The following is a 12,335-nucleotide window of genomic DNA, read 5'->3' as shown; positions in this document are numbered from 1 at the left end:
CCCGGACTGGAGTGCAGTGGCCGGATCTCAGCTCACTGCAAGCTCCGCCTCCCGGGTTTACGCCATTCTCCTGCCTCAGCCTCCCGAGTAGCTGGGACTACAGGAGCCCGCCACCTCGCCCGGCTAGTTTTTGTATTTTTAGTAGAGACGGGGTTTCACTGTGTTAGCCAGGATGGTCTCGATCTCCTGATCTTGTGATCCGCCAGTCTCGGCCTCCCAAAGTGCTGGGATTACAGGCTTGAGCCACCGCGCCCGGCCTCCTTTTAATTTTTCTACATAGTTCTACTACATGTGAAGATTCCATTATGTGAGATGTTGAGAATGTGAAATGAATTTAGATTATTTTTCATAGACCACAACTCTACCTCCCACAGAGTCTGGGTGGGGGAAGAGCTCTCAGGCACATTCTTTCAAGGGCATGGAAGTATGTAAAGTGCTGTTATATTATATCCATCCATAAAGTGCTAGGAAATTTGTTTGGAAAACATGCCTATGTTTATAATAAGCATTCTTTTCCTGTGCTCTAGGGCCAGTCACATTTTCACCAGAATGCAGCAAACATTTCCACCGACTCTATTACAATACCAGGGAGTGCTCAACACCAGCTTGTAAGTAACTTGGGTGGGTTTTTTTTTTAAAAAATTATCCAACAATAAATGTGTGTAATTTTAAACTTCAAATGTCTGTGGATGGGAAGAAGTAGACTAACGATTGACATTCTATTTATAACACGGATTTATAACACTGACAGTACCTAAGGTTTGTGTGTACTGTTGCTGTAAGGAATGAAACCACATTCTAATTGGGAATCTATTCAAATCTGATAATAGCCAGATTTCCTTAAAGACCAAAGTGTTTGTTAGGATTTAAACATTTTATCATGATTCAAATTCTTTGGCATAAATAGGGTGCTGTCTCAAATAAATGAAAAAAAAATGAGATGACTGTGAACTCTAAGTAAAAATTTTTTCCTAAGTTATTTTAAAGTAAATATTTTTTTATATCACATCATTTATATAATGATGCTGGATTTTTCTGAGTAATGATAGCATGTAAAGGTTGCTATAATGAATTCTTTTGGATACTTAAGTTACTGAAGTTAATAATAATTCTAAACATAGTATTTAAGCGCTATCATTTAAAGTGCCAAAATTATGACTATGTGTGGTAACTCCGTTCGCTGTTTCTAAATTCCTTTCTAAGCCTCAACTTTCCTTTTAAAGAACATGAATTCTAAGCATTTTGTTTCTTTTTAACTAGGTTGCTCATCTTGAGGAGTATTGACTTTTACTCAGCATGTTAAGTTGCATTCGTTATAATGTTTTTCAAAAACAACTTGTGTTTAGGCCGGGTGAGATGGCTCACGACTCTGATCCCAGCACTTTGGGAGGTCAAGGCAGGCAGATCGCTTAAGCTCAGGTGTTGGAGACCAGCCTTGGCAACATGGTGAAACCCTGTCTCTACCAAAAATACAAAAATTAGCCAGTCTTACCATCTGGCTTCAAAATAAATAAAAATAAATAAATAAATAAATAAATAAATAAGTAAAAATTCCAAAATAAAATAAAATAAAATAAAATAAAACAACTTGTGTTAAATGGCTAGAGAAAGTCAATCACATTGGATTACAGGCAGAATGACTAACGGTAGCCAAGCATGGTGGAGAAAGCACATGCTTTGGCATAAAGCTTTTGACTAGTTATGGGGTCATTAATTAATATTCTGATGCTCTTGTCTCACCTCTAAAGTGAATATAGGAATAGCACCTTCCTGATTGTATTATTAAAAGAATTGATGAGGAAATCCATTTTCACCACTTGACATAGTAGGTAGTAGGTATTAAATTGTAGTTATTGTTATATCAATTAGTGACAATAATAACAGGATTTCCCCAACATTTCTAGTAACTCTATACATAATTTACCTTTAAATGCTTTTCCTAGATTACAAAAGATGTGCTAGATTGTTAACAAGATTAGCAGTGAGTCCACTGTGCTCCCAGACCTAGCAAACCTACCCTGTGAGTATATATTCATTTTTCTTATCCTGTTTAATAGTCTAACTTTATTTTTTAACATTTTTTCCTTTTCTTTTTAGTTGACACATAATGATTGTATATATTTATGGGGTACAGTGTGACATTTTGATACTTAATCAAAATGTGATACTAACTTAAAATTTAATTTAAATATATAATTTAAATAATATAACAGCACTTTACATACTTCCATGCCCTTAAAAGAATGTGCCTGAGAGCTCTTCCCCCACCCAGGCTCTGTGGGAGGTACAGTCGTGGTCTATGAAAAATAATCTAAATTAAATTTTAAATTTTAATCTAAAATTTAATACTAATAAATGTTTGATACGCCTCAAACATTTATTATTTTTTATACTGTGAGCATTCAAAACCTTCTTTTGCAGCTTTAAAAAAATATACAATAAATTATGGTTAACCAGATTCACCCTACAGTGCTGCAGAGCCCCAGAACCCTCACGTCTAGCTGTAGTTTGTATTCACTAACCAACCGCTCCCCAGCTGTGCCTCCCACTCCTCTTTAGCCTTTCTCTTTTTTTTCTTTTTCTGAGACAGAGTCTCACTCTGTCGCCAGGCTAGAGTGCAGTAGTGCAATCTCTGCAATTTCCGCCTCCCAGCTCCAAGCAATTCTTCTGCCTCAGCCTCCCAAGTAGCTGGGACTACAGGCACGTGCCACCATGCCTGGCTACTTTTTGTATTTTTAGTGGAGACGGGGTTTTATCATGTTGGCCAAGCTGGTCTCAAACTCCTGACCTCAAGTGATCCGCCCGCCTCAACCTCTCAAACTGCTGGGATTACAAGCATGAGCCACCATTCCTGGCCCTCTTTAGCTCCTAATACCCAACATTCTACTCTCTACTTCTATGAGCTTAATTTTTTTAGCTCCCTTATATGAGTGAGAATATTTATCTTTCTGTGCCTGACTTACTTCACTTACCATAATGTCCTCCAGCTTCATCCATGCCGCCTTGAATGGTAGCATTTCATTCTTTTTATAGCTGAATAGTATTCCTTTGTGTATATACACAACACTTTCTTTATCCATTCATCCATTGATGGACATTTAGATTGATTGCCTGTCTTGGCTATTGTGACTAGTACTGCAGTTAATATAGGGGTGCAGGAATCCCTTTGATATACTGATTTCTTTCCTTTGGATAAATACCCAGTAGTGGGATTTTTGGGGTTATATGGTAGTTCCATTTTTAGTTTTGTTTTGAGAAACTTCCACACCGTTCTTCATAATGGCTGTACTAATTTACATTCTCACCAACAGCGTATAAAGGTTCCTTTTTCTCTGCTCCTCACTAGCATTTGTTTTTGTCTTTTTGTCAATAGCCATTCTAACTAGCATGAGATAATATCTCATCATGGTTATGATTTGCATTTCCCTGATGATTAGTGATATTTAGCTTTTTTTTTCATATATTTGTTAGACTTTTGTGTGTCTTCTTTTGAGAAATGTCTATTCAGATACTTTGCCCTCTTTTAAATCAGATTATCTGGTTTTTGCTGTTTAATTGTTTGTGTATTCTGGGTATTAGTCCCTTGTCAGCTGGAGAGTTTGCAAATCTTTTCTCCCATTCTATATGTTGTCTCTTCACTCTGTTAATAGCCTAATCTTCTTAAGAAAATGTTTGAATAATGTCAGAAGCCAGGAAGCCTATTTTAGCAATACCTGTGAACTTAATCTATGGATTTTTCACTAAGTGTTAAAACTTGGTCCAAATGAAAAGACCTTTTTAATGATTTAATTTAAAATATCCTCAGCAGTGATTGAATTAAAATAGCTTTTGACAACCTTACCAGCCCTGAGAGATTTCCAAAATCTTTCAGCATTTAGTGTTATTTCATGACTGTGCAGAAACATTATGCAGATAGACATTAGATGAACAGAAGTATTTATACAGTTCTATTTTTTAACTGTCCAAAATATATAATAAAAATGAAGACAGGTCTTAAAACTTTGGTACAGTTTTGGTACTCTAAGTAGGAAACAGAGAGAAGATATTGTAATAATAAGAGAAAAAGCAAAGAATAAAAAAGATAATGAACATGTAATTATTTCTTGCTCTAGCCTATTACTTTACAAGAGTGAAATGGTAAACCAGAATTTTCATTCTGGCTCATTTATCCTAGGAGCCCTTGGGCAATAAAGTATTTGTACGATCCTAAATAAATTGAATGTAAATTGTAACATTTATTTTAAAAAGTAGAATCTATACAAAATACTGAAAGATACTTATTTCTTTGCAAATATTTCTCTAATCGGTAGTTCTTTCGCAGTGTAGTACCAAGTCAACTTTTTTTGGGTCAGCATTTCAGTACCATGGACAAGTCCTTTTAAGGCAACTGGTTCCTCAGTTGTGAAGGTGGGAGTGAAAGTCATAAGACGATGGCTGGGCACCGTCGCTCACACCTGTAATCCCAGCACTTTGGGACGCTCACGCGGGTGGATCACTTGAAGTCAGGAGTTCGAGACCAGCTTGGCCAACATTGTGAAACCCTGTCTCTACTAAAAATACAAAAATTAGCCCTGTGGTGGTGCGTGCCTGTAGTCCCAGCTACTCGGGAGGCTGAGGCAGGAGAATTGCTTGAACCCAGGAGGTGTAGACTGCAGTGAGCTGAGATCATGGCATTGCACTCCAGGCTTGGTGACAGAGCAAGACTCCGTCAAAAAAAAAAAGTCATGGAGGACTTGTAGTCTAAAATTAATCATGAATATCTTGAACTGGCCAGTGTAACTCAGTATCAATATCATAAATAACTGCATGGGGATTTACTTAAACTATCTCACAGTTTTGTTGTGACAATCACTGAGACAATCCTGGCCTATTATTGTTGCTATACTTAGTCTTACTTTAAAATTGATTATTACACATTAATGATAATAATTAGAACTGTTAGTTCTGCATATCTACAGTTGCTAAATTGAATTTTTTTTTTTTAGATTAAGAAAATCAACTAGATTATTGTAGTGGCAGGATACTTAATTCAATTACTCTCAACCTACCTGTTTCAAAGCTTTTTTCTTTCTTTCTTTTTTTTTTTTTTTTTTTTTTTTTTTTTTTTTTTTTTTGTGAGACAAGGTCTTACTCTGTTGCCCAGACTGGAGTGCAGTGGCTTGATCATAGTTCGGTGTAGCCTCAACCTCTCAGGCTCCAGTGATCCTCCCACCTTAGCCTCTCAAGTAGCTGGGACTACAGGCTCATGCTACCATGCTCATCTAATTTTTTTTTTTTTTTTTTTTTTTTTTGGTGGCAACAGAGTTCCACTATGTTGCCTAGGCTGGTCTCGAGCTCTTGGGTTCAAGTGATCCTCCCATCTTGGCTGCCCAAAGTGTTGGAATTACAGACATGAGCCACCGTGCCTGGTTTCAACTCTTTTGAACAACACAAAATATGAATCAAGATAATTCACTTGGTTATTGAAATGACCTAAACCAAGTTATATTTATCTCTTTCTTTGTTTTTAATATATTCCATGTAAATGAGTGAATTTACCTAAAGTCCCCAAACAACACAATACTGGAAAAGTTTTCCCAAACAAGTGCTGTATAATAATTTAAGATAATGTACACAAATTTACATTCTCCTGGGCTAGATCATAGAAGACAGAGCTGATAAACATGACTTTTAAAAATTATGGATTTTAGAGACTTAGTGATTTTTCTCTATGAGTTATCTGTTTCAAATTATTTATTTAATAAGGTTTGCAATCAATATTACAGATTAATAAATGTTAGGGATATTTAATGAGTTGTTCACAAGGTGTCAAGTTCTTTTCTGTTTTGATATGTCTAGATATCATAAATCTTTAAGGGAAAAGTCAATATTTAAAGTCTCTAAAAGTACTGATCAACCTTCCTGCCCCTCTGCACACACATTAGTCTGCATTCTCAGGATTAGACTGTAAATTAGGAGTCCACAGATTCTTTAAGCAAAATAAAATAAACTATTGAAACTGTACATATTTATAAGTATTCTAAAAACCAGGTCATAAATGATATGGTTCTTCTTTTCCCCCCACAGGCATTTCCTAAGAATGTACATCTAATTTGAAGAAAAAGTGCCTCAAATCATGCAAAATGTAAAAAAAAAGATGAAATTTATAATTTTATGGATATGAAGATGAGTAAAATAAGAGACTTCCCAGAAATAACTGGTAGCTGTGTCGTGTCACAGAATGGAGTCTTTCTTGCTTTATCTTTTTGTGTATACAGTAATTTATAATTTTGTAAAACAGAGTTTGAATCACATATTGAAAATTAGATATTAAAATTGTGTGATTGTATTTTATTTTACTAGATATATTATTTTCTTTATACAGTTTAACATTCCAATTAAACATATAATTGTGTAAATTATATCTGAGAGTACCAGTGAGAAATAATGATTTTTTTTGTATATGACTGTTAGTAATATATTTGTCAAATCATCATGTACCAAGTTAAATTTTATAATTCTTATTTAATATTTAAATACATTTATTTAGAACTTGTCTTCACTTGCATTAATTTGAAATGTGAATTTTATTAAAGCTGAAATATGAAAAAATGTGTTATTTCCTTTGAATTAAAGATGTTTGTAATAGAGGTTATGCTTTTGAAGTGTGATTACCATATACGTATATGTGTATAAATATGTATTGTTTGAATTGATAATTAGAATCCTGAGACAATTTCTGCCTTTTAAAGTTAGAACATCTGGTATTGCTCTCTTAAATACAAAGAAGTCCAGTTGTTCTTGGACTGGCAAGCTGTATATCAAGGAGTGAGAGTAATGTATGGGTGGCCTGGATGCTCTGTTTAGAATGTAGCAGAATACTCTGATGCAACCAAGAAGTTCTATTTAAAAACAACAATGAAAAAAAAATGGTGAACCTACAACCAAACAATGGAGAACCTCCATCCCTTTAATGAGTAGACAAATCATGAGTTGCTTCACAATACCTCAACAGTGCAGTCACTGACTTTGTATCACTTGCCAACTGCTTGTGTTGGTGTCATGAAGACATATGTATCTCTGTGTTTCATGGAAGCCATCATTTCAATTATGCAGTGCCTTTTGTCTCTTGCATAACTTCCAGACACTGTATCATGTCTTATTTGTGTATGTATACATACATTGTCCTTTGTTCCTCAGAAAACCAAGCTAAAAAAATGCCCCTTGGCTTCAGGAATATTATGAAGCTCCATTCTCAGTTTTTGGTTTTACTTATTTTGGTCTATGAGCAAAGATTTACAAATAATTATGTTTAAAATCTGAGGTGGGGAGAAAATTCTGCAGTAATGCTATATAATAATGAAAAAAGACTACTTTTAGTTAATTTTACTTATAATAATTATAATACTATATCTGGGAAAATGAAGTAGTTTTGATTATAAGTATCTAGGGAGCTGAGTACTGTTTTATAAAATGAAGAAGCTGTTGAATGATGATATAAAAGAACTTACTGGTGAGACATATTAGGCTGAAATACAGAAAATAGCCTAAAGGGGCTTCGTGATTAGTGTGGTTTTAATAAGATAAATGATTTCAGATGCAATTCTATGAAATTAGATTTTAAACATTCTCATAGATGAGTAGTATACCTCAGGAATGTGTTCCATGCTATATATTTCTCAAAAACACACAAAGATATATTAAATATTACTCCAGTTAAAATCATGTTTATTTTACTACATGATCCTCTTTTTCTCATTGTATTAATGAGAAAATTTTCTCACATGGACAAATGAGTGATTGAAACGTGAGTAGGGTAAAATATTCATGGTTACTTGGTAAAGTAATATCCACACATCAGAGAAATGATCTCATTGTCTAAGCAGCAAACCAGGAGGTTAACAATGTTTTCAGAATGTTTAGAGCTACATCAACTAAGTGGGCTGTTCTCAACTAGGCACTTAAGAGATTTAGGCAAACCACCCTGTTAAGCTTGGCGCTGTCTGTATAATTACCTAACTTTCTACTTCGTGTAGATCTTTTGGTTTGAAAGGCAAAATGTAGTTAGTAAAGCTACTCCTTGAGACACTCTAGAAGAGAGGAAGTGGGCTTTAACCTTGGGGTGGGGGAGAGGAGGTGTATATGTCCTATCATTTTCCACATGGTAAAAAATGGTTGACTGGAAAATCTAACCCTATCTAAATTAGCCTTTCCCCACATTTTCTGGCTTAATTTGCTTCAAATCATTATCAGTCTACGCAATCACACTTGATGGTTTCTTATCTACCTCGTCACAATAAATGACAATAAATTTTCTCTACAAGAGAAGAGACTGTCTTCTGAAGTATTTCTAGAGCCTACAACAATGCCTGGTTCATAGTAGGTACTTTGTGTAGTGAAGGAATAAATAATCATCTCATACTCCAATGAATAAGATTAACGAACACACTGTAACTGGTAATAAAAAACAGACAATGACTTATGAAAACACTATTGAGCAGTTGTCTAGTGACTCATCAAAACTTTTATGTTTTCTATGAAAATGTTGTGTTTACCCACTTCATTTCTATTCCTGTAACTGCTTCAATTTATCTAACTCATGGATTCAAAGAACTTTACACTAGCATTGAAACTCAATGCCTGTGGGCCAGGTGATTAACACAAGTGATTTGACTGTACCACAGAGACCGGATGCGGTCTGGGGTAGGGCAGGTTTGTAGCCCCACTGCATCTCACTGGCCATGCTGCTAAGTGAGAATGCAAGCTTCCTTTTGATTTTTCTAGGAAGACTGCAATCTGGATTTTTATGTGAAACATCTCAGTTTCTAAATGTTGGCATTTACTAGAAAAATTCCAATGTATATGCCAGCCAAAAGAAAAAAAATTTGGAGCCCTATTTGAGCCTATTTGGCTCAGAAGCTGCTATTATTTGACATCTGATGGACATTTTTAACTTGGGAGTTTTTCAGTTTGACTTCCTTTCATCCTCTTTGAAGAACTGGGATCCCTCTTCTGTCTAGTCTCTATGGAGATTTAGTGGTGAGTTTTATATTTGTGCCGTGGCTTTGGCCTGGCAGCTCCCTAACACCTTGCTCCTGGGGAACTTTCTCCCGAGCTCCTGCTGTGTAGCCCCCAGCAAGGTAAACCACATCTCCTTGTGTTTCACAGAACCCTGAGCTACCTCTTGATCCTTGACAAACGTGAATCTTTGCCTCTTCAGTGTGTGCCAATCGTAGGTGGGGAGGTTGATGAAGGGGAAGAAGTGTAGAAAGGGAGTGTGGGAGACAGAGAGAGGAGAGAGAGAGAGACAGAGAAGAGATGGTTTGAGATAAATATACTGCTCTATTTACCTATCTCCATCAAGTCAGATGTATTAGTGTTCTCTTAGAGGGACAGAACTAATAGGATGTGTGTGTGTGTGTGTATATATATGAATTGTATATATGTATACACATATATGTATGTGTGTGTGTATATATATATGAGTTTATTAAGTATTAACTTACATGATCACAAGGTCTCACAATAAGCTGTCTGTGAACTGAGGAACACGGAAAGCCAGTCCAAGTCCCAGAACTGAAAAACTTGGAGTCTGATGTTAGAAGGCAGGAAGGATCCAGCATGGGAGAAAGATGTAGGCTGAGAGGCTAGGCCCATCTCTCTCTTTTCACATTTTCTGTCTGCTTTATATTTGCTGGCAGCTGATTAGATGGTGCCCACCAGATTAAAGGTGGTCTGCCTTCCCTAGCCCACTGACTCAAATGTTAATCTCTTTTGGCAACACCCACACAGACACACCCAGGACGAATACTTTGTATTCCTCAATCCAATCAAGTTGACACTTAGTATTAATCATTACAAATCCACTTCTTGTCAACTCAAACCCATACGTATCTCCTGAGATCATACATAATCTTCAAATTAAGAAAATAATGAGGTCATAATTATGCCTAACATAACACAACTATCCTTCATACAATGGGAAACTCACCAATCCCCAACTCAAATACTGTTACATAAAGTTAACAACACTTAAATGCTGATATGAAGTCAGTAAATCTTGTGTCACATGATAAAGGAAAAGGAAATAAAATGAAGATATTTTCTTAGTACAAGTATATACATGCACAAATATGTTTTTAACAAAAGAAGGAGGAAATATTCATGACAGTTATAGTCCTCATTTCTGGAGCTGGTCACATGGTTGTAGCTGCTATTGATGACTATCTTCTTTTACTACTGATTCTGTATTCCCTTTGCCTTTAGCAAGCACCCCAGCAGGTTGTGGTTTTTTTTTTTTCCTGGTGGAGTGACCCAAACCTTCATTCCTGAAGTGTCTGGACCATTTGTACTCCTGCCTGGGCTGAGCTGTTGCAGTTTCCCATTGACCTTAATCACAGGGCATCGTAATACTGAGAGATGCTCTGGTGAATCTCCTGTATTCTATGCATACTCTTCCTTACTTCCATTACGGAGTAGTAGACACATTTCATCTTGATGGTCCGGGTCAATCACCTCATCCAACAATGTAACTCCCTTCTTAGCCTGTTGACTTAAAGGTAGGAGGAGCCAAAGTGTGCAGGTGGCAATCTTAACTTCCAGTTTAATGGAATAGTTGTTGTGTCCCCTGGTGGCAGCATTCCTCCCTCTGGAACTAAGACCTCTAGGCCAGCAGAACATAATGTTGTGGGAACAGGAAGCAAATTTTTGCTAGTGAATCGCTAGGGGTGATGGTGAGTGACGCCACTTCCACCTCCACCCCTTGATTCCTGGACCTGTGAATCTTGGCTATGGGAGACACAGTACCATATATTGGACATTGATTTAGAGCATACACAGCTTTCTGGAGAACTATGCCCCATACCTGCAAAGTATTGTTGCTTAGTTGGCATTGCAATTGTGACTTCAAAAGGCCATTCCACCGTTCTATCAATCCAGCTGCATTAGGATAATTGGGAACATGGTAAGACCAGTGAATTCCATGAGCATGAGCCCACTGCCACACTTCTTTAGCAGTAAAGTGAGTGCCTTGGTCAGAAGCAATGCTGTGTGGAATACCATGATGGTGGATAAGGCATGCTGTGAGTCCATGGATGGTAGTCTTGGCAGAAGCATTGCTTGCAGGATAGGCAAACCCATATCTAGAATAAGTGTCTATTATAGTGAGGACAAACCTCTGCCCTTTCCATGATGGAAGAGGTCCAGTATAATCAACCTGTCACTAGGTAGCTGGCTAATCACCCCAAGAAATGGTGCCATATCGAGGGCTCAGTGTTAGTCTCTGCTGCTGGCAAATTGGGCAGTCAGCAGTGTTGGTCTCTGCTGCTGGCAAATTGGGCAGTCAGTAGTGGCCGTAGCCAGGTCAGCCTTAGTGAGTGGAAGTCCATGCTGCTGAGCCCATGTGTAACCTCCATCTCTGCCACCATGGCCACTTTGTTCATGGGCTCATTGGATGATGACAGGGGTGGCTAGGGAAAGAGGCTGAGTGGTGTCCACAGAACGGGTCATCCTATCCACTTGATTATTAAACTCCTCCTCCACTAAGGTCACCTGTTGGTGAGCACTCACATGGGGTACAAATATCTTTACAGTTTCGACCATTCAGAGAGGTTCATCCACACACCTCTTCCCTAAATTTGTTTGTCACCAATTTTCCAATCGTGCTTCATCCAAGTCCCTGACCATCCAGTCAAACCATTGACTACAGCACATGAATCACTATATAATCACACATCTGGTTATTTCTTCCATGTAAAGTGCACAATCAGGTGCACTGCTGGAAGTTCTGCCCACTGGGAAGAATTGCCTTCACCACTGTCCTTCAGGGATGTCCTAGAAAGGGGCTGTAGTGCTGCAGCTGTCTACTTTTGAGTGGTGCTTGCATACTGTGCAGAACCATCTGTGAACCAGGCCCCAGTCTTCTCTTCCTCTGTCAAATGATCATAGGGAACTTCCCATGAGGCCATCGGTGCAGGCTAATGGAGAGAAGGCAGGTGGCAGAAGTGGAGACCTTGGGCATTTGAGCCACTTCCTCATGTAACTTACTTATGCCTTCAGGATACGCTTGAGCCCGATCACATATATACCACTTACATTTGGTGATGGCATGCTGCTGTGCCTGAACCAGTTTATGGCTAGATGGGTCAGAAAGCACCCAATTCATCATAGGCAGTTCAGGTTGCGTGGTGACTTGATGACCCAGAGTCAAACATTGGATTTCCACCAAGGTCCAGTAACTCGCCAAGATCTGTCTCTCAAAAGCAGAGTAGTTATCTGCAAAAGATGGCAGGACCTTGCTCCAAAATTCTAGAGCCCTCCAACAGCCTAGAGCTGTTGCAGAGCCTTCTCCTGTTCTG

The 12,335-nt window shown here is 37.7% G+C and overlaps 1 protein-coding gene across 3 annotated transcripts in view; it reads left to right on the top strand.

Annotated features, from left to right (window-relative positions):
- Positions 1-6,629, top strand: part of ALKAL1 (ALK and LTK ligand 1) — a 28,904-nt gene extending 22,275 nt beyond the window's left edge. For 2 of the 3 annotated variants that reach the window (XM_017867937.1, XM_017867939.1), the window contains 3 exons: positions 528-608; positions 1,944-2,020; positions 6,067-6,629. In XM_017867937.1, coding sequence (XP_017723426.1) covers positions 528-608; positions 1,944-2,008 — 146 coding nt within the window. In that variant the 3' untranslated portion in view covers positions 2,009-2,020; positions 6,067-6,629. The remainder of the gene's footprint in view (positions 1-527; positions 609-1,943; positions 2,021-6,066) is intronic. The other variant, XM_017867938.1, reaches the window with a different exon arrangement.
- Positions 6,630-12,335: the final 5,706 nt, after the last annotated feature.

Source organism: Rhinopithecus bieti, unplaced genomic scaffold, assembly GCF_001698545.2.
Source record: "Rhinopithecus bieti isolate Rb0 unplaced genomic scaffold, ASM169854v2 scaffold_4541, whole genome shotgun sequence".
In the NCBI taxonomy this organism is placed as follows: domain Eukaryota; kingdom Metazoa; phylum Chordata; class Mammalia; order Primates; family Cercopithecidae; genus Rhinopithecus; species Rhinopithecus bieti.
Note: the sequence above shows the minus strand (reverse complement) of the source record. Positions and strands in the feature narration are given on the sequence as shown.